General features: G+C 37.2%; 1 protein-coding gene across 4 annotated transcripts; it reads left to right on the forward strand.

Moving 5' to 3' along the window:
- The first annotated feature begins 634 nt into the window (after positions 1-634).
- On the forward strand, positions 635-23,500 carry LOC120088110 (E3 ubiquitin-protein ligase BRE1-like 2). 4 transcript variants are annotated; one of them, XM_039045179.1, is made up of 19 exons: positions 635-922; positions 9,697-9,858; positions 9,944-10,031; positions 10,156-10,386; positions 10,610-10,777; positions 10,993-11,186; positions 11,263-11,346; positions 11,447-11,566; positions 11,644-11,830; positions 11,911-12,071; positions 12,187-12,258; positions 13,758-13,834; positions 20,528-20,722; positions 21,376-21,448; positions 21,596-21,682; positions 21,798-21,935; positions 22,019-22,221; positions 22,956-23,118; positions 23,220-23,500. In XM_039045179.1, exons 1-19 carry the CDS (start codon positions 812-814, stop codon positions 23,349-23,351), a joined length of 2,646 nt encoding a protein of 881 aa, XP_038901107.1. In that variant the 5' UTR covers positions 635-811; the 3' UTR covers positions 23,352-23,500. The 4 variants fall into 4 exon arrangements, with proteins under 4 accessions (XP_038901107.1, XP_038901109.1, XP_038901108.1 ...); XM_039045181.1 differs by lacking the exons at positions 635-922; positions 9,697-9,858 and having other exon boundaries at positions 9,957-10,031; positions 10,146-10,386; positions 10,563-10,777; XM_039045180.1 differs by lacking the exons at positions 635-922; positions 9,697-9,858 and having other exon boundaries at positions 9,957-10,031; positions 10,146-10,386.
- The last annotated feature ends 633 nt before the right edge of the window (positions 23,501-24,133 follow it).

The raw sequence follows: 24,133 nt of genomic DNA on the forward strand, positions 1-24,133 counted from the left end.
GCGTGAGGCGTGAGGGATCGAGGCGTGGGGCCATAAACGTTAGGCGATTGTGAGTCTACGTGATGCCAGAGGCGCGACTGTGAGGCGTTTAGGCATGAGGCATGAGATGAGGGGGATCATGTCACTACGCTGCGAGTGCAACCATGACGGACAAGAGTTTGTCTTTCTTATTCGGGTCCCCGACCCTAAACGGGAGTAACCCGAGACCCGACTCAGAATTTAATTTTTTAATACTTTTTAACCCAACCCTTACAGTTTGGGTTGTGTAGTCCGAGTTGGTCGGATTATCGGATTTTTTGAATGTCCCTACTTAAACCTTCAAATTTTTTCCTTTGTTGTCTACTTTTACTAATGGTTTAAAAAATCAAGCTAAAATTTGAAAACTTAGAAAAGTAGGTTTTAACAACTTGTTTTTGTTTTTGAAATTTGGTTAAGAACCCAACCATTCTAGTTAAGAAAGATACAAATCATGATAAAAAATAGGAAAAGAAATAGACTTAATTTTAGAAAACAAAGAACAAAAAATGAAATGATTACAAAAATGGACCTAATTAAATGAGTTTTGTTTAAAATTTAACCCCCAAAAAAAAATATCGGTTAAAAAAAAAGAAAAAAAAGAAGAAGACCACCAAAGCGACGTGTCGGCCTGATACGAAGCGTGTGAAACGACGTCGCAAGAAAACTGTCGCTCCGGGTCCTTTTGGGAACTGCCGCTGCCCCGGTTGCTACCCAGAACTCCGGTACGTCGCTAGGGTTCGCAGAAGCATTAATTTTATGCCTCGAATTGCTGTTCCGATTCTCGCAGTCGTAAATGGAAAGCGCTGACCCCGATGAGCCTGATAAGAAGAGGCCTCATTTGAGCTCACTTACCCCCGTTATGGCTCGCAACTCCACCACTTCACAACCACATAACAACAACAGCGTAACTCTTAACTCCCTCCTTGTATTCAATTAATACTTCTTCTCCTTTCTTTGGACAAATTGTTCGTTTAAACAGTTTTTCAGTACTTACGCACAGCTATTGGATTTCTGCGTCTCCATTTTACCTAAAATTTCGCCATTAGCGTGTTTCATTTTGCTATGTGTTTTACAATTGGAAGAAGGTTGTTTCAGAGAATGAGCATTGAGCTGAAAACCAAACAATTTATGGATTTTGGATAATTTCCCCCACTAGAAGGTCTCTCTCTCTTTTTTTTTTTTTTTTTCTTTTTTTTTTCTTTTTCCAATCACAGTATGAAGCTATTTATACGCTTTTCTTCATTTTATGCACTTTCATTCATCGTGGTTAGGTGCCCTGATTTATTGTATTTATGAATTCTTAAATGTAAAGCTAGGTCCTTTCATCTTCCGAGCCTGCAGTTCATCATCAGGCTCCCCATGTTCCTTATTTTCTCTTTTTTACAATCCCTTGTACACTTTGAGGATTGTATCAAATTTGTTATGTTGTTTAGTTCTTTACCATGGAGTCAGAAATTGAAGTGACTGTTGAACATTTATTTATCAGATAGGATGCATGCTAGCCCAATAGTTTAAAGTGCGTGTTGCAAACTTGCGTGCCTTCGAAGTTCAAACGATCGTGGCATTTATCTAGAATGTTAATTTAATTATATAAATCGACATAATAGAGCAGAGAGAGAAGCGTATTGATTTGCAAGAGAAAACCCTAGCTTTTATTATATATAATTGACGAACAAAGTGTAGCTATATATAGGAAAAGCTTGGGATGAAAAACTCTTGCCGTAAACACACACACTGAATTAAACCTTAGGTAACATAATTAGAAAAGCGTCTAGATGGGAATAAAATCGGGCCCTCATAAAATGGGCTTTTACACAACACAACAAACTAACTATAAATGGGCTCAATGGACTGCCCTAACATCCTCTGCAAACCGATCTCAGTAGCAACAACAACATTAGATTCTGAAAGCTGGTAGCTGATAGAGGTTTGGCGAGTACATCAACTATTTGCTCCATAGCTGGCAGATGTCACACCACGATCTTCTTCTTAAACACAAGGTCATGAACGTAATATATATCAAGTTCAACGTGTTTCGTCTTTGAATGAAGAATCCTATTCACACTTAAATGGACTGCATTGAGATTTTCACACCACAAAATAGGAGGATGAGTTAAATCAATACAAAGTTCATTTAAAAGGGAATGAATCCATACCATTTCATTAGCCACAAGAGCAAGGCATTGATACTCTGCTTCAGTGCTGGAACGAGATATAATAGATTGCTTTTTGGAGCCCTAAGCAACCAAATTACGTCCAAAGAAGACACAAAAAACCAGAAGTAGACTTTCTACATCTGGATCAGAAGCCCAATTTGCATCAGCAAACCCGTACAGGTTTGGCTCACTTGGAGCTTGAAGAAGTATACCATGAGATAAAGTTCCTTTCAAATAACAAAATATCCGTTTAACTAACTGCCATTGCGAGTGAGTAGGTGAATGCATGAATTGGCAAGCTTTATTCACACTATAAGAAAACTCCGGGCTACTATTGAAGTGCACCAATCACACTTCTATACAAATAAGGATTAGAAAGGGATTCACCTTGATGAATAGACAAAATAGGGCCACTAACCATAGGGGTGGCTATTGGTTTAGCCTCTGCCATTTTTGTATGACTTAACAAGTCCAATATATATTTGGACTGAGAAAGAAAGAGACATCAGCTTGGGGTGAGAGGAATAGTAGGGTGTTTAAGGGGCTTGAGAGGGATGCTAGGGAGAGTTGGTCTCTTGTTCGCTTTCATGTGTATTACTGGACTTCGATTTCGAAGGTTTTTTGTAATTATTCGATTGACATGATCTTTTTTAGTTGGAGTCCCTTCTTGTAGTGGGATTTCCCTTTTTTGTGGGCTGATTTTTTGTATGCCTGTGTATTCTTTCATTTTTTCTCAATGAAAGTTGTTCTTATTAAAAAAAAAAAAAAAAAAAAAAGAGAGAGAGAGACCACCAGCTATAGGATATGACACTTCAATGCCTGAAAAGAAACTAAGACGCCCGAGGTCTTTTAGAGCGAAAAAAGCATTTAAAGAACGATTTATATCAGAAGGAGAACTGCCCATAACAATGATATCATCAACATATATTAAAACATAACAAAAAGCAACAGAAGACACACATTAGTAGAGAAGTGTCTGCTTGTGAAATCTTGAACCCAAGATGATGTAAACAAGAGCTCAGTCTTTAATACCAAGCCCGCAAGGCCTATTTTAGCCCATATAGAGCTTTCTTAAGATAACATACAAGAGGTGTAGAACTAGAAGCTCGAAAACCAGGAGGTTGCTCCATATAAACAAACTCATGCAGAGAACCATGAAGAAATACATTATTAATATCAAGCTGACGAATGGGGTTATTCCTTGATTTCATTTATCAATGGAATGTTTCTTTTACAAAATAATAAATAAATAAATAAAAATATCAAGTCGACGAATAGTCATACCTTTCATTATGGCAAGAGTAAGAAGAATAAGAATAGTAACAGGTTTCACAACAAGACTAAAAGTTTTAGTATAATCGATATTAGGTGTTTGATGGAAGCCTTTGACTACTAACCAAGCCTTGTATCGAGCAATGGAGCCATCAAAGTTTCTTTTTATTTTAAAAACCCATTTACACCCTACAACTTTCTTATCAAGTGGTTTGGGAATCAAAACCCATGTATTATTCTGCATTGTAGCTTTATATTCCGCCTCAATGACTTTATTCCCGTGAGGGTGTTTTAAAGCCTCTTTAACATCACAAGGTTCTTGTTGAGTGTAATCAATTAAGTAAACTTTAGGCTTAAAGATACCATTCTTACCTCGAGTTATCATGGGATGAGTAGAAACAGGAGGTGCTGAAGGTGCAGAGGTGCCAGAGATGCAGAAGCTACTATAGGAGCTTCAGCTGGAGATAAGACATCATCATCGCCATGATCTTTAACATAACCTGTCTCTAAAGGATACACATTCGTAGGGCTTGGATGGTCAGAGTTACCAGTAATTGGAACAGAGATTTGCCTCACCTCATTATGGTTCTGTGTATTAGAATTAATGTTAGTAGAAATAGGAGACATAGAAATAGTGGTAGGATAATTTTGTATCACAGATGTAGAAAAGAGGCAAAAGGAAAAGACATTTCATCAAATATAACATGACGAGATATATAAAGACGACCATCAGGTGAGAGACATTTATAGCCTTATGAGAATTGCTATAACCAATGAAAGTGCATGGAATAGAACGAAAGATAGTTTATGAGATTGATATGGTCGTAAATAGGAAAAACACTTACACCCAAATGTTCTTAGTGAAGGATAGTTGTCGTCTTCTCGATGGCTTTTTCCAATATTATTGGGATTTACTCGAGGGCGAGTCAGTTAGTGTCTTTAGAGAGTTCTTTGAGATAGGCATTTTGAACCATTCGATGGTGGAAACTTTTGTGTGCCTTATTCCCAAAAAAAGGAATGCCCGAAGGGTTAAGGAGTTCAGACCTATTAGTCTCATAATAACGGGTATCTATTAGATTTTGGCTAAGGTTCTTGCTAATCGCCTCAAGAAAGTGCTCCCTTCAACTATAGTTGAGACGCAAGGAGCTTTTGTTGCTGGGAGGTAGATCCTCGACCAAGCCCTTATAGCCATGAAGCCATTGAAGACTACAGAGATAAAAAGAAGGAAGGCATTATCCTCAAACTTGACTTCGAGAAGCTTATGGTTGAGACTTCTTGGATAAGGTGCTGGGGAAGAAACGTTTTGGGTATAAGTGGAGAATGTGGATTTGGGGATGCGTTAAGAACGTGAACTACTCTATTCTCATGAATGGAACCCCAAAAGGTTCGATTCAGGCTACTAGAGGCTTAAGACAATGGGACCCTTTGTCTCTGTTCTTAATTGTGGTGGATGTTCTAAGTCGTCTGATTTATAGGGGAATGGAAGGAAATATTATTGAGCCGTTCAAAGTTGGTTCTAATGAGATTGCCTTGTCTCACCTTCAGTTTGCTGATGATACTACGTTGTTTTGTTCTTGTGGAGAAGACTCTTTCTTCACCCTCATGCATATGGTGGGGTTTTTTGAGGTGATGTCCGGGCTTAAAATCAACAAGAGTAAGTGCCAAATCTTGGGGGTCAATGTGATCAGGCTAAGCTTGGTAGTTAGGCTAGAGTGGTTGGTTGTGAGGTGGGATCCCTTCCTACCAGTATCTCGGTCTTCCTTTAGGGGGTAACTCGAGGGCCGTGTCTTTTGGGATCCTGTTTCTGAGAAGATTCGCAAATGGTTGGCCTCTTGGAAGAAAAGTTTTTTTCCTCTAAGGTTGGTAGGTTAATTTTGATAAAATCTGTGCTTAATGGCATTCCTTTTTATTACTTCTCCTTATTCAGGGCTCCCAATGCCGTTGCAAAAACCTCGAGAAGTTAATGAGAGATTTTCTTTGGGAATGGGTGGATGAAAGGAGGGGTTCTCATCTGGTCAGTTGGGAGGTTGTTAGACACCCTGTGAATTAGGGTAGGTTGGAGATTGGTAACCTAATGTTGCGTAACAAAACCTTGTTGGTTAAGTGGCTTCGGCGTTTTGTCCTTTGAGCCCGAATCCTTATGGCATAGGATCATTGTGAGTAAACATGGCTCCTTCCCCTTTGAGTGGGCGGCGAAGGGGGTTAAAGGCACATACTGAAATCCGTGGAAAGACATCTCGCTTGAGCTTCCCTCTTTTTCTCCTTGGGTCAGGTGCTTTGTGGGGGATGGTAAAGATACGCTTTTCTAGGAAGATATTTGGGTGGGGGATAGCCCTCTTTGCCCTGTTTTTCCTAATCTATATCTTTTTCTTCCCTTAAAAATCGTTTGATATTTGATTTTGTTGTTTGGTCAGGAAGCTCTGTGTCCTTTTTTTTTTTGGTTTTCGTCGTCATTTAACCAATAGGGAGACAACGAAAGTTGCTTCTCTTCTTTCCTTGCTGGAAGAGTGTGTTTTTAGGGAGGGGAGAAGGGATGTTCATGTTTGAAGGAACAATCCTTCAGAGGACTTCTCTTGTAGGTCTTTCTTCAGTTTGCTTCTGGGCCCCTCTCTTCGTAGTGAGTTTGTCTTCGATGTGGTTTGGAGGATAAAGATATCAAAGAAAATCAAGTTCTTTACCTGACAAGTTTTGTTAGGCCATGTGAACACTTTGGATAGGATTGCTAGGAAGTTGCCCACGTTGATGGGCCCTTTCAGTTTCTGTTGTATTCTCTGTTGGAAGGCGGAGGAAGACCTGGATCACCTGCTTTAGGGTTGCCAGTTTGCGAGGTCTGTTTGGATTTGCTTCTTGCAGGAGTTTGATATGTAGATTGCATGTCAGAGGGACATTCGTACGATGATCAGAGAGTTCCTCCTCCATCTTCCTTTTAGAGAGAGACCTTTTTTTTGGTCTGTTGGGGTGTGTGTTGTTGTGGGATATTTGGGGCGAGAGGAACTCGAGAGTGTTTAGAGAATTAGAGGACCCTAGTGAAGTTTGGTCCTTAGTGAAGTTTAATGTCTCGTTTTGGGCTTCGGTTTCGAAGTTTTTTTGTAATTATTCTATTGGTGACATCTCTCTTAACTGGAAAACCTTCTTGTAGAGGGTTCTTTTTTTTGTGGGCTTGTTTTCTGTATGCCCTTGTATTCTTTCATTCTTTCTCAATGGAAGCTTTTATTATTATTATTATTATTATTTTTTTTAAAAAAAAACAAAAAAAAAGATTTGAGACCGAAGAGCTTCTCCAAAGGGCTGACATGATTGAGTACCGATATTGGTAGTCTGTTGATTAGATAAACAGCGGTGGCAAATACTTCATCCCAAAAAGACAAAGGAAGAGAAGCCTGAGAAATAAGAGTGAGACTAGTATCCATGATATGCCTATGTTTTCTTTCAATAATGTCATTTTGCTAGGATGTATAAGGACATGTAATACGATGGTTTATGCTAGTTGTGTAAGGAAAGGTATGAAGGCTTAAACACTCCACCCCTATCAGTTTGAATACGAAGGATAGATTGGCCTAACAATTTTTCCACATAAAATGCTTTGGACTTGGATTGAAGAAAATAGATCCATGTATATCTACTAAAAACATCCATAAAGCTAATGTAATATATATATCCATTCCGAGAGAAACTGTGAGCCGGTCCCCATAAATCACAAACAATGAGTTATGGAGGTTTAGTATATTTAGTTGTAGAATTTGGGAAGGGAAGAGCATGATTCTTTCCCAAGCACAAGCATCACAGAAATGGATTTTATTTATATTCACTGTGGGACATTTAAAACGCTTAAGAACAGAACGAACAATGGACAAATGCGGATGGCCTAAATGCCTATGCCAAACATCAACAGAATTAACCGATGAAAATGGATGATAGAGTGGAGACCGTACTCAACACTTGAGGACGTATGGAATTGTTTTCAGACACTGTGGACTTGTGATGAGATGGAGTGATATTGAAACAATAGAGACCCTGGAGCTGCCCTTGGAGAAGTAGATGTCCAGTGGTTCGATCCTTCACATAACAAGCATTAGGGTGAGATTCAAAATAAACATCTTTAGAAAATTGAGACACACTAAGTAGATTGTTCGTAATGGAAGGAACATGAAGAAGATTATTTAAGATGAGAGACCGAGAAGGTGAAAGAGAAGACAAAAAAAGAACCATAATGAAGTATAGATAAACCTGAACCTGAACCATTTGCTGCATAGATCTGACTTCCTCCTCCATACTCAGATCCAGTAGATAGGTTGTTGAAGTTACTTGTGAGATGATTTGTGGCTCTTGAGTCTGGATACCAGTTGCTATCCACATTCAAATCAGGAGAGGCAATCATAGCAGACATCTGTGGAAAACTATTTTTAATTAGTAGAAATAGGAGGAAGATGATTACTAGAAGAACCTGGTTTAGTGGTGCGAGGGGGCAAATATGGAAGAAAGCATCGATCCACAGCATGGCCAAACTTTGTGCAAATTTGACATTGAGGCTTATTCCTGTTGTGCCAACCATTATTGTTCAATTGATCCCCCCGATTGGACCTTCCTCCACGACCTCTTTGATTATTCTGATTGGATTGATAAGAAGTGTTCTCCCTGGAAGGATTATCACCTTCTGTTTGTGAGACAAGATAAGCCGAGGGCAGAGCACCTTCTGTACTAATTTTACTCTCAATCCTAGTTTCTTGAGTAAGTAGCAGGGAAGTAATATCTTGAGTAGACAGAGAATCAAATCTAGCTATCATGGATTCGTGTTCAGCACCCAAACCAGCAAGAATATAAAGAATATGATCATCTCGAGATACAAGCTTACCGACTGAAGCTAATGCATCAACATATTGTTGAATTTTCAGAAAATACTCCTTCAGAGGCACGACTTTCTTTTTGATGTTTTGTAACTTATTTTTGAATTGCATTGCCCGAGTCTGGCTGAGTAAATATATTAGAGTTGCCCAAATTTCCTTGGTCGAATTAAAGTTCAACATTTGATTTAATAAGCTATCCTCACTCATAGAGCCAAGAAACTAGGATGAGATGAGACGATCTTGACGTTTCCACAGTTCAGGATTTGGGACTTGAGTTCCAGCGGATGAAGAAGTAGCAGTCTAAGTCGAATTCATCTTAGGAGGAATGGTTATGGACTTTGGTGGTGTTTTCGATTTTGGCTCAAGATACTTCTCAAGGTCGTAGCCTTCTAAGCAGTGATAACCTGAAACTTCCGCAAGAAAAAGTTATCATCACTGAGTTTGACAGTAGAGATTTTGTTACCCGAGCTGAATATTTGAGAGATCGAGGAAGAAATCTCCGATCTGGCCGTTCCCATCGTTGACGATTGAGTTCTGAGTACTCATCGAGAAGATGAGAGAAAAAGAAATTAGGGTTTAAATGAGTAAGCGGAACACGAAGGAGAAGGGAAACCCTTTGCCGTTTTGCTTTGATACCAACTTAATTATATAAATTGACATAATAGAGCATAGAGAGAACCATATTGATTTGCAAGAAAAAAAACCCTAGCTTTTATTATATATAATTGATGAATAGGGTTCAGCTATATAGGAAAAGCTTGAGATTAGCAACCCGAAGAAACATCAAATCATCACCACATAGGATTTTAAATAGAAACACAGTTGATCTCTCACGCCTACAGATAGGCAGGAAAAGCTTGAGATGAAAAACTCTTGCCTTGAACATACACACACTGAATTAAAACCTCAGGTAACGGGATTAGAAAGGCTTCTAGAAGGGAATTAAACTGGGTCTGCATATAATGGGCTTTTACACAACACAACAAACTAACTATAAATGTGCTCAATGGGCTGCCTTAACATGTTATATTTGGTAACATCTTTGTTTGTAATATTCTACTTCTGAAAGACAAGCTTATTTACTAATCATTTTCTTTGTTTTCTAATACTTCCAAAGTCATTTGCATTTTAAAAATTAAAAAAACAAAAATCAGTTTTCAAAAACCTATTTTTAATCTCTGAAATATGAAAATTTGGTTTTGATTTCAAACAAGGGTATTGAGGAAATGAAAAACTAATAAAAGAAAATCCGAATGATTGTCATTTTATCAGAACAATTTGAAAAATGAAAAAGAAAAATGGCCATTTAACAAACTTTAAGATGTTTGATTATTGTGAGCTAGAAAACCATTTTGCACACACAATGATTTACTTAGCTCTTTAAAGATCTTTGACCATCATTCCAGGTTGATGCAACCGTCCTTCATTTCCAGAATCAAAAACTTGTCCAGGAGACTGACTCTCAAAAGCACGGGTTGCAAGATCTTGAAACCAAAATTTATCAATTGAAGGAAAAGCAGAGTTCTTATGATGACTCATTGATTGTCATCAACCAACTCTGGAATCAGGTGATCCTTAGATATCCTTTTCCTTCTGAATTTTCATATAAACTTCCTGTTTTTTAATTGCCTCTAATCTTTCTCTCTCTATTAGTTGATTGATGATTTAGTTTTTCTTGGACTACAAGCTGGAGGAGGCAGAGAGGTCTTACAAAATTTAGGACAAGCTGGCCATTCTCAAGGTACTTTTGGGTTGCAAGTACACACAAACACTTGGCTATTGAAATGTTATCTTTACTCTCTCAGTTTCTTGTGAAAGTAGAATTGAATTTCGTTTTCCTTTACATTGATCGAAGTACTTTCTAGGTTCAATTCCTTCATGTCCTGCGGAGGATATGTTTCTTTGTAGATTGCTACTGAGGGATTCTATTGAAGTCAGACGCGATGGACAAATTGTCAACTATGTAAAAGAAGCTCTCACTTCGCGTCATGCATCCACCATGGAGTTGTTTAAATTCTTGGAGGATATTCTCGATACTGAAAGGGAAAAAACTGCAAACATAGTTTCTGCTTGGAATGTGGAACAATCATCAGAAGGTCAGAATGATTTATTTATTTAGTATAGTGAGATTGCAGTGATGAGCAGTTGCCAATAATGGACTTGTGCCCCACACCCACCCTCTGGAGATTTGGCATATATTTTTTTAATTCAGTAGGTTATTATCTGATGCTTAGATGTAGGAAATTCATTTTTACTTGAATGACAATTGTAGAAGCAGACATGTGACAGTGCATTGTTATATGATCACGGGCTTTTTAGATGCTATCATTCAATTGTCAAAGATGGATGAGATGATGAAAGAGGAGGCTTCCAATCTACGAGAGATGATTGAATTTCTCCACTTGAAGCATAAAGAATATGCTGATGAGATTCAAACTTATGTTCACAGTCATTTGATGGATCAAACAGAGATTAAACGCCTTTCAGGTCTTTGAGGCATTTCTTTCCCCATATTTTAGGCTTTCATGCAATGTTATTGTTGGAATATTTCTTTCGTTTGATGTTGCAGAGCTCGAGGACTATTATTAGATTTAATACATCTCTTATTTGAATCTGAAGAAGAGATAAAAACTCTTAATCCATTGTTTGTTGGGCGTAATTAAGTTTTCATCTGTTGTCTATGTTTGCTTTGTTGGTTATAGAGGAGCTAGATGAGAGTATGGCTGAACTTGAAGAATGTAGAAGAAAACTTGTTAGTCTTATGATGCAAAAAGATGTTACCATTGCAATGCATGCTCCCAACTTGGGCGTGGTGAATGGAAATTTATCACCTGAAAAACCTGCAGAGAGAACTATAGGATTTCGGGAATTAAAGGATTCCATTGAGGAAACTAAGGTATAGTTATATGATTGGTTTCTCTCTTTCTCTTTTTCTTCCACGCAGGCACTTAATGTCATGAATGATAATATAGATACTGGCTGCTGATCGTTTGTCTGAGCTTCAAGATGCCTGGGAAGATAATGTAACCTTGTCAAATCAACTGCAAGATCTTGAGGTTTATAATCTTTTTCAGTTAATATCTATTTTTAGGATTACTCTTCCATATTTACTTTCTTTTCCTTGGTGATTTTTGAATATTTTTGCTATTCTTGAAGAATGATTTGAAGGATGAAAAGTATGTACATTCATCGCGTTTATACATTTTACTGAGTGACCAACTCCAACATTTGACTGCTGAAGTGGAGCGTTATAAATCACTGACCGAAACTTTGCAGGTTAAATAATTTGTCTCAACTTCCATGTTAGTCGATATTCACCATGATACGAGGTCCTTTTAAAATTTAGATTTCAGACTGACAGGTCTCATGTCATGAGAAGGGAGAAAGACTTGAATGCCAAATTGGAGTCTGTAGATGTTGCAAGGAGCTCCGTTGACAATAACTATTCTCGGATTGAGGAGCTAGAGCATCAGCTACAAAAAATATTGGTGGAAAAAAATGACTTAGAAATTGAAATGGAAGAGGCAGTTCAAGATTCTGGTAAGTTCATAAGATGTAATCTCTTTCTTCCTTTGCCATTTAAATATGTTATTGATCTGTAAAGGTGTTTCCATTCATAGCAAGAGAGGATATCAAAGGAGAATTTCATGTAATGGCTTCAGCTTTGTCTAAAGAAATGGGGATGATGGAATCTCAGCTAAAACGTTGGAAAGAGACAGCTCATGAAGCAGTGTCTATACGTGAGAAAGTCCAGGCACTTGAGACTTTGTTAACTGTGAAGGTTGGATCTTATCCTTTTATCCATCATATCTTCGTAGTTTGGACATTTCATTCTTCTATGTCTTATGAAAGCATGCTTATCCATTTGAAGTAACCATTATTGGTTGGTGATTCAGACAAAAGAGAAAAAGAGTTTGACAGACATATGTGCTCAACAAACGATGGAGATAAAATCCCTCAAGTCGTTGGTAAAGTTCTTTGGGCTGACCAATTCTATCTTGTTATTCAACTATTTTAGTATATTTTAGGCTAGTATCACTTGAATATTATTATATTCCTTTGCGAGTCTTGGTCAGCATGGGTATTCTCTCCTCCTGCTATATGATACAAAAGAAATTAATTCTGTTATTCTAATTGATATGGACCTTATTCATCATATGCATGTTTTAGTTGAACCAGATTTTATTTCCTTTGTTATTGTGTCATCAATTTCATCATCACCTCCATTTATTTATCAATTTTTTCCTTCTATACAATTTTTCTGGATTTTTGTCCCGACTGCAAAAATTGCGGAACACTTGAATGTGTAAGGATTGGAACACTAATGGGGCGTTTGGAGCAAGGAGTTAGTTATTATAGTCCTAGGTTATATTAGTTTATATTTGGGGATTATTTTAGTTTGGGTTATAATAGTATATGTTTGAGACGTAAACTATTTTAGTTTGAGAAGGAAATAGTAAACACTATAGCAAAGAATAAAGAAATGATGAATGTAAAATAGTAAAAACTGTAGTGCAAATGGAGATTTTGAAATAGCATTGACAGTAGCTAATTGGGGGTTTTGAAATAGTATTTACTGTAGCAAGAGATGGTTATTATAGTCCTGATAGTCCTTGTCCCAAAATCTGGAAGGGTTCATTCAAGTTTTTGATCAGTTTAAAATCTGGAAGGGAAGGGCTGTTTAGGAGTCGAACATTCCATGAGGTCAGCTACTTGATGTCTACAAGCGAGGAGAATTTCCATTAAGATGATAAAAGTGTTACAAAAGAGCTGCAGCCTCCTATTTATACACATGGGCCGGAAAACAGCAACTAAGGACTAACAGCCTCAAAACAGAGAATAACCAGCTGTAAAAGGCTAAAAGCTTCCTAACTCAAGTAAAAATTCCCGAAGGGTAAAACAAGATTACAACCAAAAGTATATCCAAGGTTCTAGAGAAAAAACAAGATTTCCCCAAGAAAGATAAAAGATGTCCTGCATCACTACTGCTCAAGGTGAAATTAATTAATTAATTAATATATATATATATTTGGTATGAAGTTTGGTTTCTCACCCAGAAACGAATAAACAGTCCTCTCACTTCCCAAGTACTGAATACTGCAGAAGTCCCTAGGTTGTTGAACTTTAATTAGAGCCAAAGCCTGGGAATCTCTGTGCAACTTTGAAGATATCCCATTTTAAGGCAGGAAGCAATTAGTATGCTTATTTATATTTGTTTTAATCTTTGAGGATAAATAGAATATAGGACTTCATTTCTTTTTTTAACTTCGATTAGAGAAGCACTGTTTCTTATTTAAAAGAATAATACAGAAGAATTGTATGATCACATTTTCGTACTACTAGTGTATAGGTTCACTTATTTGTATTACTAGTGTAGGTACATGGATTTCATGCTGACTTTATTCCGTAACTAATGAGGATTTCCATCCACAAAGACTAACTAATATTGATAGTATTAATACTGCAGGTTGAGAAGTTGCTAGAGGACAAACTTGAGCTGGAATTATTTCTAGACATGTACGGGCAGGAAACTTATGATGAAAGGTGCGAAATTTTTTTATTTTACCATCATTCTCAAATCATTATCAAGTTTTGTTGACAGTCAAAGATGGGTGCTGCAAAAAAGAAAAAATAGGCAAAGTAAATGATTGGTAGACAATTTCCTGCTTGACATGTACCACCGTCTGAATAATTATACAATATCATTTTACGAACTGGATCCAAGTATCTGATTGGTAATTGAGGTTTAATTATTAAGTAGGCCAGAATGTATAGGGGAGATGTACAAGGTGATTGGAGTTCATTAGTTACTCTTACTCTTACCAGTAAGGGGTCATAGTAAATTAAGAGGGAGGTGATTTACATGTGATTTATGTTCCAACGTTTGAATTGTTCCCTACTTTTGTTGAAGTGGACTTTTCCAGTGAAAAAGTTTTGTTTTCATTCCCCCGTTGCATGCTCAGCTCAAGTCTTGTAGAAGAGGAGTTGATAAGAATATGAATACAAGAGCTTGTTGGCTTAATGGCTTAAGCTTCTAGTTGAGTGGTGATAACTGATATTACATGATATTAGAGCTGAAAGTTCTACGATTGATATGCTCTAATCCGTTTCTTTCCCAATTAATATTGATAGTCACTTGGACTTGTGGGATTTGTGCTAATTTCAGCCCATAAGCAGGGGGTGTGAGAATATAAATAACTAGTTAAATATACGATAACCTTCCAGCATAAACTTTTTGGGTTGAGTGGTGGTTTATGGTTATCAAGTAGTGCTATTTTTCTCCCATAAAGAAGTTCTGTTTTCACTCTCCACTCATTGCATGCTCTAAGTAATTTCTCTAAATCCTCTCGCGGGCATTCACTACCAAAATGAGAAATAAATGCAAAGGCTTTGCAAATTCTGTCCAGCCAAAATGTGAACCAAAATCATCAAAATTGTGAAATTATTTACTAGGATTAACGTTTCCTTTGGGCTTTGGTTAGGATTATCAGACAGTTCTTTAACTCTTCACTCGGTCTTATTCATTGGGATTGGAGTTTATTTTTTAATTATTATTATTATTGTTGTTATTATTTTGTACAGTTACAGGGTTTGGTTCCTTAGTTTGTCTGGCTTTTTGTATTGCCTTTGGTAATTTTCATGTTTTTCATTGAAAGCTCTGTTTCTCCTAAAAAGTTCAAGGGGAGAAATAGTTTTCTTTTGACCGGTTGGAAATTGACTCTTATTCAGTATTTCTCTCGAGCATCCCTACATATCACATCTCTTTTCAAAATGTCCTCAAGAGCAAAAAAAATCTGTGGGACTCAATTGGAATATCGTCTCTTTGTCAGAGTTGGTCTGGGCGTTGGACATCACCGACAGAAACACGAATCTATTATTCAAATGGCTTTCAAGAGACTCCCTTTGGCACAAAGTTTATTGGTTGTAAATTTGATATTCTCTTATCCTTTTGCTGTAAAGCCTGACCCTTCATCATTAAACAGCAGTACTTATTCAACTATTTGATCACTTACAATTCTTTAAACGGGGCAAAAGCAGTTTTGGAAAGATTTCTGGTTAGGGAATTTTACCATATAGTGGACCACCATCTAACTGAATTTAGCCAAGCCTTTTCGTGCAATTGTTGAAGATAGAGCGAGATCATAGATTATTGGCACAAAGCTTCCCTTCCATGGAATCTATTTTCAGAAGAAATCTTGAGGATATAAATTCTCTTATTTTCTTGATTTCTTGCCAAAATCTCCATCTGAAGACGAAAGAATTTGGAGTGTGGATAGCAACAATACCATTCCTTGGAAGTCTCTCCATCTTGCCAATTTTCTCAAACCTGTCATTCCTGAACACATGACAATGCATATTTAGAGGAAAACTTCCAAGAAGATAAAATATTTTCTGCTCTCTCTTCCTTGAAAAGCTGAATATAATTGGGAGAATGTATCAGAATTACCAGTTTCTTCTGGAGGCATCCTTGGCAAAGAGCATTGGGGAACACAAATAATCTTTTCCTTCATTGCAAATTTGTGAGTTCTTGATGCCCAAAACTGGTGTTGAACTAAGAACTTCTTTTAATTTAGAAAAGCATTTTGTTTGATCATTAGTCCAAGTAAAGGGGGTTTAGCTTTTAAACAAGCAGTTAATGGGGCTGCAATTGTACTGAAATTTCTGATAAATTTTCGGTAAAATGATGCTAAAACTAGAAAGCTTTGGATTTCTTTGATTGATTTAGGTTGTGGCCAATCAATGATATCTTGTATTTTTCTAGGATCTACTTTAATACCTTGTGAACTTATTAAGAAGCCTAAAAAGTACAATTCAGTTTAAAGAAAAGAGCACTTTTTTAAGTTGATATATGAGACATGTTCCTTTAAAACAGTGTAAAATTATGTAGGTTTTCTAAATGTGCCTCATAATTAGGACTATAAATTAGGATGTCATTAAAGTAAACAACGACAAACTTATTCAAGAAAGGTAACAAGATTTGATTTATAAGTCTCATAAACGTGTTTGGTGCACTAGAGAGACCGAATGGCATAACTAACCATTTGAAAAGGCCCTTATTGGTCTTAAAAGCTGTTTTCCACTCATCACCTGGCCGTATTCGTATTTGGTGGTATCCGCTCCTAAGATCTATTTTGGAAAAGAGCGTGGCTCCTCCTAGTTGATCCAATAGGTCGGACAAAAGGGGTATAGGGTATCTATATTTAATTGTGATTTTATTAATGGCCCGGCTGTCCACACAAAGTCTCCAAGACTCGTCCTTTTTTGGTGCTAGGAGGGTAGGGACGGCACACGAACTAAGGCTTGGTTGTATATGGCCTTTATCTAAAAGAGTTTGGATTTGTTCATGTAAGGTTGCATACTCTTTGGGGCTCATTCTGTAGTGGGGTCGATTTGGCAATGAACTTTCAGAAATAAGATCTATGTGATGTTGTATATTGCGAAGGGGAGGGAGGCATTTAGGTTCTTCTATCAGAGTAGGAAAGTCTTTTAAAAGTTGGGAAATTCGAGGATCTAGAGTGGAAAGGTTGGGAGTATCAAAAGTATCTCACTTAACTATGAAAGCTATTGAGTTGGTATCATTTCTTTGTATGAAATCTTTACCATTGGTTAGGAAAAAGAGTTGTTTTTTAGGATTAGAAGATACCTTCTTGTTGTTTTCATACTTTCTTAGAAGGATGAGACCACTTTCTTGCCCATCCACGTAAATCTGTAGGTATTGTCACGACCATTGTGGAGAGTCTTGTTGTCATATTGCCACAGTCTGCCTTGACAGGTATCCATTTCTAAGATTTCACAAGTGATATGGTCTTGGTAAATGTTGCCTATTGAAATAGGGACTGTGCAAATTTCTTGAACTGTTGCTTCTCCCCTTTTTTTGATCCAGCTGACCTTATAAGGATTCGGGTGAGCTTCAGCCTTTAGATTAAGGGTAGCAATCAACTTTTTTGACACACTTTTTTCACTGCTCCCACTGTCAACAATTACTTGGCACACTCGACCATTGATGGTGCAATGAGTGCGAAATAAAGAATGACGTTGGGGGTGGCTTTCAGACTTAGGTGTGAGAACACGTTGAAGACGAAGGGAATTGTGCGGAACTCTATATCATGGGAAAGGGTGGAAGAGAGATGGGGCAACTACCTTTGCGGCCCTACCCAACCTATCTCGACCAACACCCAATGGAACACCCACCGAAACCGAGCACTTTAGACCTTGAGGGGCGAGGGTTGCCTCTCCTCTACTTCACCTCCCCTATGCAGTATTTACAGACAAAAGTATTTGGTTATTAGGAAAAAATAAACGTTTTGGGGTTGACTCGTTGATCCAAATGAATCATTCTTCTGGTTTCTCTTCGCTCCCCACCCTGAAACTGACACACAACACAGTGCCAAATTGCTTTGTGAGGAACAACAGCAAGAGAAGCGAAGGGAACTCAGATAGAAAGGCGACTCTTATACATGTTGCTACGATGGTCGCAGTGGGAATTTTTCTTGAAGGGAGGATTAAGAAAATCCTATTGATTGTAGCTTTCTCCAGTGAAATTCGAAGGATTGCAGCCAAAGGAGGGATGAAAACAGCCTGGATCTCATCACTTCCATACGTGATCATTGGCACTGAAAATGAGTGGGGCTGGAGGGCATCACTTCTGTATGTGATCATTCACAAGATAATTGATCTCCATCGTCGGGTTCAATATAAGTAGGTTCATTGTTGTTGTCATCCGTACAATCATCCCCTACAAAATCATCTTCTTCTTGGATGGCTAACGTCCTTCATTGAGTACACTCATTCGAGAGATGTCCTTGTTGTCCACAATGGAAACACTTTCCTAGAGTTGGCCGGTTGTAAGGATTCGTGTTTTTCCTGTTTGAGGTGGTTTCAGCAGGCTTAGACTTTCATTGCTTGGATATAGTCATCTTTCTTTACTTGTTGAATCAAGGAAGAGGCTTGATCAGTTGTTTTAGATGGCTCCTTTCTATGAAAGGAAAGGAGGTTGCCGCTCCCAATTCTGTCTTCTTTGGTATGTTTTTAGTTGTTTTGCCTCTTGACTTTCCTCAATGGTGGTGGCTAAGCTAATGGCATCAGCCAAATAGGCCACTGGATGTAACTTGAGAAATTCTTTAATATCTTCTCGTAAGCCAAGGATGAATCTTGATATAAGTTGTTGCTCGGGAAGTTTGTTTCTAGCCCCCAATCGGTAAAATTCTTCAATGTAATCAAGGATAGATCGATCCCCTAGCCTACAAAGTTGGTATTGATTGTACAAGAATTGTTGATAGTTGAGGGGGAGGAATCTTTTCTTCAAAAGTCTTAGGAGTTTGGGCCAAGACTTGATTGGTGGCTTTCCATGATACTCCGGTTGGTTTGAAGTTGATCCCACCAAGCTGAAGCTCCTCTTTGAAACTTGAATGCAACCAATTTTACCTATTTATCAAAAATCTAATATTTTGAATCAAATGAATCTCTCCTCCAAATGGGGGAAGAGACTTTATTTATAGAGAGATTACAAGTTTGTTCAAAACTAACAAACTAACTATAGTTAAAGTCAAAACTAACAAACTAACTATAGCTAATTAAAGAAGTAAGCCTTCTAGTTACATCATTATCTTTGGGGGTATTGGCGTATTCAAAAAAAATTTCAACCTTCTTGATCCAATCTAAGAAAGCTTCTACATCCATTTTGCCATCAAAGCTAGGAAGATCCACCTTCATCCTGTAATCTTGATGTTCTTGAAGGTGTGGTCTGCCTTGATGAAATTCTCTCCTTTCTTGAATTGGTAAGTAGCAGTTTTCATCCTCATCCGAAGAGTCTGAGTCTTGCATCATGTATCCTGGATTTGAGCATAGCATCTGGAGCCCACAATCTTGGTTGCCAATTATGCCTTCTTGATGGGGAAATATGTGTGTCAGCCCAAAATTGTCCGCCCGGATTAGTTCTTCTTTGGTTCTTGAACTCTTTCTTGGGTTCCAACTTCTGTTCTATTGTAGTTTTGGCCATTTCCATCAGTATTTGTTCCTTCTTGAAGATTTTCATTGATCTGCCAAGGCATTCTTGTTTTTCTGATTGCCATAAGCTTGCTGTCCTTGAATTTCCACTGGTTTTGGAACGTCCACTCGCTGCAGAATTTGGGCTAGCATAAATCGAAGGTCGTTCATCGCATTCTTCATGTCCACAATGGCCGATTCTACCGAGGCCATTCTGTTCTCCAAGGCTTTGGCTGATGAGGAAGCTTCCGCATCCATTGAGGTAATAATCCAATGAAGAGAATGTACGTTTTGGATCACAACGCTCTGATACCAATTGATGTAATATACCAAGAACTAAAGAATAATCTGAATATGTTATTGAATGAAGAAGCTGGAAGCCTATTTATACATATTGAGGGTGACCGGCTGAACCAGTAAGTTGGTTTAATGACCTAGGCAGCCGGTTACTAGTATAACTACTCTCTTAAAATTAAGGTTCCAGCTTTAGTAATTAATATTACAACAGAGTTATTAACTCTACATCAGTTCTCTCTGGAGAAAATTTCTTAATAAATTCAGCAACTCTTGGAGCCTTCCTCGTCAGTAAAAGACTTCGTTTAACAAAGTTAGTTGTGTCATAATATCAAAAGAACAATGTTTCTCTTTTTTGGACATATGGAAGGAAAGTAGCACTCGAGCTTTCAATGACACTCACCGGGAGAATGCCGAATGTTTTGAACTGGTTGTTAATTACACTTCCAATTTGACTCGTACGACAAATCATTTTTGGAAGTGTTCTTTAGTTGTATATAAATTGTACCTCTTTTTTGAATAACCTCCAAGTTCTGAAGGGGCCATCTTTTCTCTGCTTTTGAGTGTTATTCTTTTATTTCACTGAATACGAAGTATTGATATTATTCCAAAAATGAAAACAAGAAACTCTAATCAAGTAGGTTTCCAAGTGTCTCCAGTCAGAATTTGAGACATTTTATATATTAGTTGACAATTGTGTGGTAGTACTTTTCTTCTCTAGCCTGGGTATTATGAGGTCTTAAAATTTTTGGGCAACTTATTCTGTATCTTGAACAATGGACTGGACCTGGTTGGGCTTCTTTCCATTGAAGTACCTGTTTTATACATATTAAGCTTGCAGGACATTGTGGTAGCGATTGAACTGTTTGACTACATTACACTGTGCCGTTGTCATATTGCTAACTCTTATGTGAGCTATCTTGGATAAGACACGTCGTGCTTTAAATTTTATTATAGAGATTTGGTGGAGATCAAAGAATCAGAACGCCGAGCTTGCTCTCAGGCTGACGTTTTAAGAAGTGCTTTGGATGAGCATAGCCTTGAATTGAGAGTGAAAGCTGCGAATGAAACTGAAGCTGCTTGTCAACAACGGCTTTCTGCTGCTGAAATTGAAATAGCAGAGTTAAGATCCAACCTTGATTCCGTAGAGAGGTTTGTTCTTCATCTTCATCTACTTATTTTTTTATTTATATTTTTTATTTACATATAATTGTAACTTCTCACTGGTTATTATATTGTACATGTGTGCAAATGGCTTTTCTACTCTCATTGAAGAAGGAATTGTTCACATTTTTTTTTAATATTTGTGGTTGAGGCGAGAACGTTTTGGTAAAATTAGATGAAGATCACCTGAGCATATATCTATTTTGCATTTGTGAGTAATGATTTGTATGTTGGTCAGTGTGTCCTAAATAATGTCAATAGACTAAGCTCCCAACTACTTGAGTTATCTGAGAACTATACACAGTAAAACTAAATGTTGGTCAGAATGGGGTATGTTAGTGGTGCGTCTGCTTCTATTCATATTTCTAGAAGGCTAATGCTTGTTCACTCGGTTTTAGATCTGTTGAGGACTAGATATGATGAAGTTATTATGGTTGGTGCTTCAGTTTTTCCCCATTTTTTTGGGCATTTAGGACTTGAATGAATTGATCGGGGAAAATTTTATTCATTTGGATAAGCTGCTATTGCTACTTTTATGTTCTCAACTAGGCATGATTTGGTCTCCAACATTTTTTCTGAATGATCCCTTTTAGGGGCATTTCTTATTGTTTTAAAGTGTCTGCTATAATTCTTAATTGCAGGGATATCTTAGAGCTTACTGAGGCCATAAAAATTAAAGATGGGGAGGCAGAGGCTTATATATCAGAAATAGAGGTGCCTCATTTTGTTTTTGTTGCTCTCTGCTTATTGATTGTTCTCAGTTCTTCCCAACACATGATTGCTTTCGATTCCATATATTCGTATACTCCTAATCTTTTCCCCACCCACCCCCATGGTTTGACTTGTAAAATTACCTTGTAGACTATTGGTCAAGCGTACGAAGATATGCAGACACAGAATCAGCATTTATTACAGCAGGTGACGGAGAGGGATGATCTTAATATTAAGGTGCGTCTTTTATTTACTTGCATATTCGAATGATTAACTTCACCATCTACTCTTATGGTTATTAATGCTGTTGGTAGCTGGACGATAAATTTTAGTTAATCATTGATTTATGCAGTTAGTTTCAGAAAGTGTAAAGTCAAAGCAAGTTCAGAGCCTTTTACAATCTGAAAAGCAGGCCTTGGGAAAACAACTTCAACAAATTAATGCCTCCCTCGAATCTCTCAGAACTAAGATTGCTCTTACTGAAGATCAGGTTAGATTTCTTTTCCCTTGCAAAGGATGACATGACGATGACCTGCCTATCAGTATAAGGAAAGAACCTTTATTATTCTGCAGATGAAGGCCAGTCTGACTGAAGTAATTAGATCTACCCGAGAAGAAAGACATCTTACCATTAGCCTTGAAATTGCAAAGTGGGAGCTAGCTGATGCTGAGAAGGAATTGAAGTGGCTCAAGACGGCAGTTTCTTCTTCTGAGAAGGAGTATGAGCAAACACAGCAGCAGATAACTGATATTGAAGTAGAATTGGAGAGCGAAAGGTGTGTTTTAGGACTATTTTCCGGTCTTAATTCACCAATTTTAGTTTATGTTAAAACACCATGAGCTATTATTGAAATAGTTAAAAGAAGTAATATGTCATCTTCACTCTTTCCTCGTTCTAAGATTCTTTTGTGCACGTGATAGCCTGGTCACTAACAGTGTTTAGGCCAAGGAGTTGGGGAATAACTAAATAATGAGTTGTGAACTTCACTCATTGTTTGGTCCAAGGTGTTTGTGAGTCTCACTATTAAAAAAGTTCAATTTTATACCTTACTAACTACTTACATTGTGGGTTCCATGAGTTTACAATTCTCCAGACTTCACAATTTTGTGGACTTATGGAGTTCACAACTCCATCCCTTAACCCCAGATGCTCCCTAATGTAGTCCGTCTTCATTATATGTAAGCTTTAGATGAGGTAGAAGTGTTTCCTCGAGCAAGCACTTGCAGCTGCATTTGGGGAACTTGCAATTTTATATTTGTCTCTCTTTGGAGGACCGTCTGAACGGGAAAATACTTTTAGAGTATAATATCGTCAATTTGGACATCCTGTACAGGAATTGAATCGATCTGTTGATTCGTGGATGAAAAAATGTTACTTCTAGCTGCCTAACCAATTCAATAAACTTTTTACCCAGATCATACACTGCATAGGATTAAAGTACATCTTTTTGTTATATAGCTGCAGCGATTCAAACTTTTATCTGCCTAACTGAAAAATCTTTGTCAACAGAAGTTCGAGGGAGAAACTCGAGGAAGAGTTAAAGGAATTGAATAGTAAGGTGGTCAAGTTGACTTCTGAAACTGGAGAGGCTGCTATAAAGAAATTGCAGGATGAAATTAATGCATGTAAAACTATTCTGAAGTGCAGTATTTGTAATGATCATCCAAAGGAGGTAAGATTTCACTTAAATCATTACGAATATGGATTTTTTGGGGATGACTTTTCCTGTAGTTTATGATGATCTACTTATATATCTACTAATGATTTTGGCAGGTTGTAATTGTGAAGTGTTATCATCTATTCTGCAGTTCATGCATTCAACAAAGAATTGAACGCCGGAATCGCAAGTGCCCTGCTTGTGGTACTGCATTTGGTCAAAATGATGTTAGGGCCGTAAAGATATGAATTTGAACAAGTTGAATGGATGTGATTAGAGAGCTTTTTCTTGTTTTTCCACTCTGGTGGCTACGTATTAATTTTGAATGGAAAAATAATATAAAAGAAAACCCACAAAAGAAATGGAAAACTAGTAGATTCGATCTTAGGGTACTAAAGAAAATTTTAAAGAGTGCACTCGAAGTGAAAAATGGTTTTTTTTTTTTTTTAGAATTTTTTTTTTTTTAAGGTTCACTAGATAAATAGTAAAATTTAAGTTTTCATTCTGATAAATAGCAAAAATATTTTAAAAATTTAAAAATAGTAAAAATGGATCATAAAATTAGAAAATAATGATTAACAATTGTCAAAACTATCCCCACATGGAATTCTAAAGGGGTGTGAGTTTCAAAACCAATTGAAAACAACAAATACACTCTATCTTGACAACTATCACACACTAAACAATGCATTCTGACAAAGTGTCTAATCCACGTGTGCAAGAAATAAATTGTTTTTTTCAATACAGACTTGTTCCTAAAAAGTAAATCTACTCTAGTGGGAATACAAGATTGAAAGGAATCGAAATCTTGAAAATCAACGATTTCAATGTTGTTTTTAGGAAGTTGGGAAGAATGATCAATGTTTGCTATTTCATTATTCAAATATAGTGTATTTCCAATGTTTGGTGCAATAGATGAGACATGGTTAATCACTACAAATAAATCAATTTTGGGGATCTTAACAAAATTGACATCAACTACAAAATATCTTTATCTTCAACAATCCTAATAAGATTCGAATTGGCATAA

This window comes from Benincasa hispida, chromosome 10 (assembly GCF_009727055.1).
Source record: "Benincasa hispida cultivar B227 chromosome 10, ASM972705v1, whole genome shotgun sequence".
In the NCBI taxonomy this organism is placed as follows: domain Eukaryota; kingdom Viridiplantae; phylum Streptophyta; class Magnoliopsida; order Cucurbitales; family Cucurbitaceae; genus Benincasa; species Benincasa hispida.